Below are 6,785 nucleotides of genomic sequence, written 5' to 3' on the forward strand. Positions count from 1 at the left end.
TGGAGTCTCAGACTTCGTGGCGCCTGACGATAAAAGCAGCAAATGCGGGAGGTACATTGTGATCAACATCTGCTAGAGGACCCATCCATTCATATGGTTTAATGTCAAACACTAGAAATTCCTGCTCGCTCTCCATGATCATGTTGTGTAGTATGACACAAGCAGTCATGACCTCCCGCATTTGCTCTTTGGACCATGTAAGAGCAGGGTAGCGGACAATGGCAAAGCGAACTTGCAACACACTGAATGCCCTCTCCACATCCTTTTTGGCAGCCTCCAGCATTTGAGCAAACCAAGCTTTCTTCCCTACGGGTATATGGTTCGAGATTTTCTTCACAAATGTTGACCATCTTGGATAGACGCCATCTACAAGATAGTAGCCTTTGTCATACTGGTGGTCATTGATCTCAAACTGCACCGGAGGGGCATTGCCTTCGACAAGCTTCTGGAACACATTGGAGCACTGCATCACATTGATATCATTGTGTGATCCTGCCATGCCAAAACACGCATGCCAAATCCACAGGTCATGGTCAGCCACTGCCTCAAGCACCACACTACATGCACCCTTGTGTCCCTTATACATACCATGGTGTGCAAATGGACAGTTCTTCCATGCCCGGTGCATAAAGCCGATGCTGTCAAACATCCTAGGAAAACCTCTCTCTGCATTTTGTGCCAAGATCCGAGTTGTGTCTGCTGCATTGGGTGTGCGCAGATAGGTCTTTCCAAACACCGCCACAATTGGCCTACATATTCTATACATGCAATCAATGGCCGTGGACTCTGCCATGTGCAGATAGTCATCATGTGTATCACCTGCAATTCCATAGGCAAGCATTCGAAGAGCCACCGTGCATCTCTGAATTGTCAAGAAACCAAGCTCGCCGATAGCGTCTCTCTAAAGTTTGAAGTAGTCGATCTCCCTCAAATTCTCGACTAAGAGCTTCCTACTCATTCGGAAACGACGGTGGAATATGGCATCGCCGTGCAATGGATCGTCGACGAAGTAGTTGGCGTAGAGCATGCAGTAGCCTTTCATCCTCTGCCTTAGATTGCTCTTGCGGCGCCCCTGCGCGGAGCCACCAATGGTCGGCTTGTCCTCCTCGGCGATCATGGCCAAGAGGGAGATGACGATCGCTAGATGTTCGTCGTCTGCAGCGGCGTCCCTAGTAGCAGCCGCGACAACGAGCTCCTCGCCCATGAGCGCGGCATGGCGTCCTCATCGTCTGAGTCCATCGCCTTGGCAAATAGCCGAACACCTTGCGTGCAAGGTGAGAGCATGGTGGGGATGGAGGTAGCAGTGGTGGTGGGAGAGGGTGGACGACGACGGTGGGAATGGCCGGCGAGGTGGTGAGGGTTGCGGTGGATTATATGCGGCGGTTGAGTGGGTTCCTACCGGCGGCAATGGACCGTCGCGGCAGCGATAGTGGTCGCGAGGCGAAAAGGAGAAAAATATTTGTGCTTTTTGGCTCTGGTCGCCGACAGGGGCTGGCCCGCAGTGTTTTCACGCCACGCCGGTGCCCCGCTAGCCCCCATGTAGATTGAGTTCGGTCTGGAAGCGTCGGACGGAGAATTGGGCCTCGTCGGCTGAAAAACAAATTTAAGGCCGCGACTGAACGTCCATTTTTACGCCGGCGCCTTTCAATCCTCTATTAGGGGCTTTTGGAAGGGCGAGTGGAGATGCTCTCATCATAGTGAAACTTTTCAAATCCTCCGGCTTTTTTTTCTAACTTTTCCTATAGAACTATGTACTACTTCAAACCGGCATTTTCCAAACTGCACTGCTGCAATATTCGAACACGTATCTATCTATTCGAATCCAGTGGAGATTTCCTTCTTCTAACTGTTGATTGCCCCTCTCCTGTTTCCCCTTCCGCCGCCGCCGCTCTCCTCCGCTGTGGCTGATGCTGCCACGATGGATCCCTGCCGCCTGGCACCAGCGAAGGCTGCTGGCCAGGCTGCCCTCACGCGCTTATTCCCACGGGAGGGTGTTCGACGCAGCGGCGCGGGACGGCGAACTTCGGGTGTTCGTTGTCGCCGGTGAGGTCTCCGGCGATTCGCTCGCTTCGCGCCTCATGGCGTCCCTCAGGGAGCTCTCCCCCGTACCCGTCCGTTTCGCCGGTGTTGGCGGGTCTGGTTTAACTCCTCTTCCTACATTTTTGGTTCAGTTATTTATGCTAGCCATCACGGCCTTTTGATCCCATTGGACATCTGACAAATAGCTTTGTATCCGCTGAGATTTATGTTGGTTTTCCATGCCAATGTCCATTGGTGCATTGTACAGTTACAAATCTTCATTTCACATAAGGACTTCATGGTAGTTGTTATGCAAGAAATGTTTCATACAATAGCTAATTGGACTTGAACGAAAATGGGAGGAGGATTTAGCTGAGGATTGGTTATCTATTCCCTCCCAAAAGTGTTCAAATCTTCAGCTTACGTGCTGTTCATACGATTAGGTTCCATCTATAGTTGTGTTTGTGTACACATTTGAAACATCAAGTCCGTGGGGAGGAAGAGGGAAAGTCCCAGTGAGTATTTTGTTAGGTGTCCAATTTTTAGTCCAGTGACAGGAGCAGGGAGTTCTGTTTTTTTTATATATAATTCCTGTATTGGTTCTCCTTAGGCATAGATTCATCGGTTTCAGAAGAATGAAGGATGATATCCCACTCTTTCTGTTTTGAAGACGATATGTCAACATTGGAGAGGATTTGTAGCAAAGAAAGATAACTGGGGTATAAATGGTTGTCTGACACACTTGAGAAGACAGAAAACATAATACTCCCAAAATTTGGATGGTGGGACGGAGGGAGTAGTTCTCTTCTCTTCATTACAGGATGTAATGAAGAAGAAACAGCACATGTGAATACAGCAAACATAACATCAGAGTCGCTGTAATTTTTTTATCCTTCTTTGTATCTTCATCAGAAGAAAACAAAATGGAGGACCAATTGTTGTGGAGTTATCATTATCAGACAGTTATCCTTGAGATTATTGATCTATCTACATGTTTCTTAATCAAATGTCAGTGGGTTGATGTTTGCAGCCAGCTGCTACTTTGTGTTCTATCTGTTTGGACGCAATTTCGTGTGCTCAGCATATCCGTGCATTAATCAGCTTGGCACTGTTGCTGCATCACATACTTATCCACATATACGATTTGATCCAAACCTGATTCCAACTTGGATCACACATTTGCTGTAAGCTCAATTGTTCATTTACTTGCTCAATAAACATATTTTTGTTGATGCAGGCAATTAATGTGCAAGGAAGGCTTGCAATCACTTTTTCCAATGGAAGAAATTGCCATAATGGGTTTGTGGGAACTGCTTCCACACATATATAATATCAAGGTTCATCTCTGGTGTGTCTCATGTTCTGCTTTCTGTTCGTGTGCGCTTGAATGATGATTATACTCATTTTAGTTTTACAGAGGAAGATCGTGGATACTGTAGATGCTGCTATATTATTTCGGCCTCATGCTATAGTTACCATTGATTCAAAGGGGTTCTCATTTCGCCTTTTGCAGCAATTAAAATGTAAGGTTTTCAGTGGAAGCATTTTATACCATACCATAATTTCATTCAAACAACCAAATTTACATTTATTTTCCATGAGCAAACCTGGTAAGGTATTTCTGCTGTCCAGGTAGATACAATCAAAAAGCCGATAGTCCTCTACATGTCCATTATGTTGCACCATCATTCTGGGCCTGGAAAGGTGGTGAAAGCAGGCTCTCGAAGTTGCGTGATTTTGTGGACCATATGTTGTGTATCCTACCATTTGAAGAGGAAATTTGCAGGTTAAATGGGTTGCCTGCTACATACGTTGGTCATCCATTATTGGACGATGCTTCTGGCTTGAATGTGGTAAGGGCTATACGTAAAGAATTAGTGTGGTTGGAATTGTGTGGCTTTGTTTTGACATCAATGCAATCAACCTGATACTGGACTGAAGATTTTTCTGTCCAAAACACTACCCATCGCACACAAACACATATACTTACTCTATGTTCGTCTTCTTGCCAGATGTCTCATTAAGATCTGTTGCATAATGACCTTCTACTTGCTACAGTGAATGATACATCGACAGTTCATATGAAGAACAACATGGTCAAATATCTCTCTATAAAACTGATATCTATTAGCTATTTAATTTCTAGTACCACTTCATAGGAGTAATGTCGAAGTTCACTTGTCACTGTCATTGATGGATAATAAGGTCTATATCCTTTGCCAAGAAGGTGGCTCATATCCATTAGGAGTGGGAGAATGAACTCTTATAGTAATCCTGCTCAGGGGTCATACTCACTTTCAAATAGGATGGGGGGGAGACTGAAATCCAAGGAGCCAAAATTTCATCCAAAGCATGGTAAAAGTAATTAGGGACACACAAGAGGGTTGAGGCTAGGTCATGCTTAGCACTAGTTTTTTGTATATGAGAAAAATGTTTGAGATTTTGAGAGAGTGGTGTTCCCTTGCATATTTTGAGATTGTGCATAAAAATTGCTATGCTGAGAATGATGTTGACATGGAGTAACTACTAATGGTTGTCTAACTTGTCTTGTTTTCTACAAGTGACTAAATTGTTCCATTTCTCAAACTAAGCATTTTGATCTGATGTGCTGAAATTGCTTATATCGGGTAAATGAATCACTAAGACTAGTCATTTTCAGTTGTGTATACCTTATGTGTACCAAAATTTCCTAGGACCCAGAGTTACCTTCTGACAAGTCCGTGCATCAACGAAGTGCTGAAGCTTTTCGACTGGAGTATGGACTGTCCCCAGGTAATTAAATGTGTCATTCATTATGCGCACAATACTATATTGTCAATCGTTATGCAAACGATGGTTTTCCATTTTTGTGGTTTTCTTCCCCATTTATCAAATTTGTGTATGTGTTGATTATTGCAGTGGTTTAATCACATGGTATTAAAATATGTTTATCGATGCATTCCTATGAATTATCATCAAGGAGACATACAACATGAAAATTCTTACAGTTTGGTTGCCAATAATTTATGGGAAGGCATGCTCTTTCATATGATGATATGGATCTTGGAATAACAAAGAACCATATACTGTTTACCAAAAACTAATAGCAAAGGTCCATGTCTGCTAGTAGAGCAACTTCAAATGTACAGACCACCACTCTGGCAGCTATTAATTTACATTTAAATGTTGGCATACTTGCACACTATCAATCCTTAAGTACCAACTGCCACTGCCGGCCGAGTCACTATATAGGCAGATTTGTTTTACATGAGATGCAAAGCAAATGGAAGGCCAAAACTCTTAGCACCTATCCTTATCTTGTGATGGCATTTAAAATTTTGACCTAAAATTTGTGATCTGGTGAAACAAGGAACATATGGGCAACGCTAAAAAGGAAACTACATAGAACTAGGAGATGATGATATGGTCAACTCTGTTATCGTTATATTATTGCTGTGATCAACATTTTTTTTTGTTTTACACAATGCAAGGATTCCATTCTAGCAAGACATCATATCTGGATTTTGTGTTCGGGTTTACAAGCTGTTAGTTTGTTCATCTCTTTGTAACTGTTCCAGGGTTTCTCACTAGGGAAAATCTTAATATGCACGTGACTGTTGTGCTATTAATGCATGTGTCTATTTCCTAATGAGAAATACTCCTTTGATAGATGCCACAATCTTAACCATGCTGCCTGGAAGCAGGATGCAGGAAGTAGCTCGCATGCTTCCAATCTTCTTGCGAACTGTGCAACATCTAAGTCATACATTAAATGAACTTTCACTAGTCATCCCAGTTGCTCCGCATCGGGACGTGAAGACTTATGTTGAGAATGTAGTTCGATCAGTGCCATTTCCAGTGGTACTGATACCTGGGGGGTCCCTGGAGAAAAGATATGGTGCATTCAATGTAAGCTCACTTCTCTTTCAAATTTACACGACTCTAATTCTCATGCACCAAATTCATCCTTTGGATATCATCAATTGGAATGCTGATAATGTTTTCAGTCATTTGGTGGATCTGAAGACTGAAGGCATTTCAAAGCACCATACCATGCTAACATGTAAAGCATGAATTACTACTTGTTCCAAAAGGATGCATTTTTTTTTGCGGGGAAAAGGGATGCATGTTACTGTGTTTCTGTACATTTGTCCTGTGCCCATAGCCCCCAAAATATTTTTTGAGGGATTCAACGTGTATTCATATCTTGTCATTGGGCTATATAGGATCAAAATCTTTATGAAGAGAAATTTGAAGTACCGTTGATTGCATTATTCCATTGGATTCTCCCACTCTATGCTATAACTTTTTTTGTAGGAAAGGTATGAAATGATTCTGTATGATCTATCAACAATTAGATTAGTTATACACAAAAAAGATTTTCCAGGTGTCGATTCTTTGTTTTCTAGACAAAACATTATTCTATGGTTGGTATTTGGTAATGTTAAGGCTCCTCTGTTCTCAAACCGACTAACCTTTTGTAGCAAAGTGTACAACCAAGAGAGCTAAATGTGAAATGGAGCATGTTGATTAATTTTTAGTATGTGAAACTTAAAGCAGTCAAGTCTGATTGTGCAAATAGTCAACAGGGGACTTCATTGTTGATATAGTTACTTGCTAGGTGCTGCAGGCCTGCAACCAATTTGATTGTACATTCAGCATTCTGTGAGTGGACTAAGAAAGTATTGCTTCTTTTATGGCAGGCTAGTAAAGCAGCACTATGTACTTCGGGAACAGCCGTCATGGAACTCATGCTAGCAAAGCTACCCTGTGTAGTGGCCTACCAA

At 42.9% G+C, this 6,785-nt stretch overlaps 2 protein-coding genes across 2 annotated transcripts in view; one reads left to right on the forward strand and one right to left on the reverse strand.

Moving 5' to 3' along the window:
- Positions 1-7: 7 nt before the first annotated feature.
- Positions 8-1,204, reverse strand: LOC139838121 (uncharacterized). Its single transcript, XM_071827476.1, has 3 exons — positions 955-1,204; positions 589-819; positions 8-492 (listed from the first exon to the last, which is right to left on the reverse strand). The coding sequence occupies exons 1-3, from the start codon at positions 1,202-1,204 to the stop codon at positions 8-10; spliced, it is 966 nt and encodes a 321-aa protein (XP_071683577.1).
- Positions 1,205-1,813: 609 nt separating this feature from the next.
- LOC127343893 (probable lipid-A-disaccharide synthase, mitochondrial) overlaps positions 1,814-6,785 on the forward strand; it is a 7,179-nt gene continuing 2,207 nt past the window's right edge. The window contains exons 1-7 of the mRNA XM_051370086.2: positions 1,814-2,134; positions 3,257-3,356; positions 3,437-3,542; positions 3,652-3,872; positions 4,713-4,791; positions 5,669-5,907; positions 6,702-6,785. The exon at positions 6,702-6,785 is cut by the window's right edge and continues 143 nt beyond it. Of these exons, the coding sequence (XP_051226046.1) occupies positions 1,908-2,134; positions 3,257-3,356; positions 3,437-3,542; positions 3,652-3,872; positions 4,713-4,791; positions 5,669-5,907; positions 6,702-6,785 (1,056 nt within the window). The 5' untranslated portion in view covers positions 1,814-1,907. The remainder of the gene's footprint in view (positions 2,135-3,256; positions 3,357-3,436; positions 3,543-3,651; positions 3,873-4,712; positions 4,792-5,668; positions 5,908-6,701) is intronic.

Source organism: Lolium perenne, chromosome 3 (assembly GCF_019359855.2).
Source record: "Lolium perenne isolate Kyuss_39 chromosome 3, Kyuss_2.0, whole genome shotgun sequence".
NCBI lineage: Eukaryota > Viridiplantae > Streptophyta > Magnoliopsida > Poales > Poaceae > Lolium > Lolium perenne.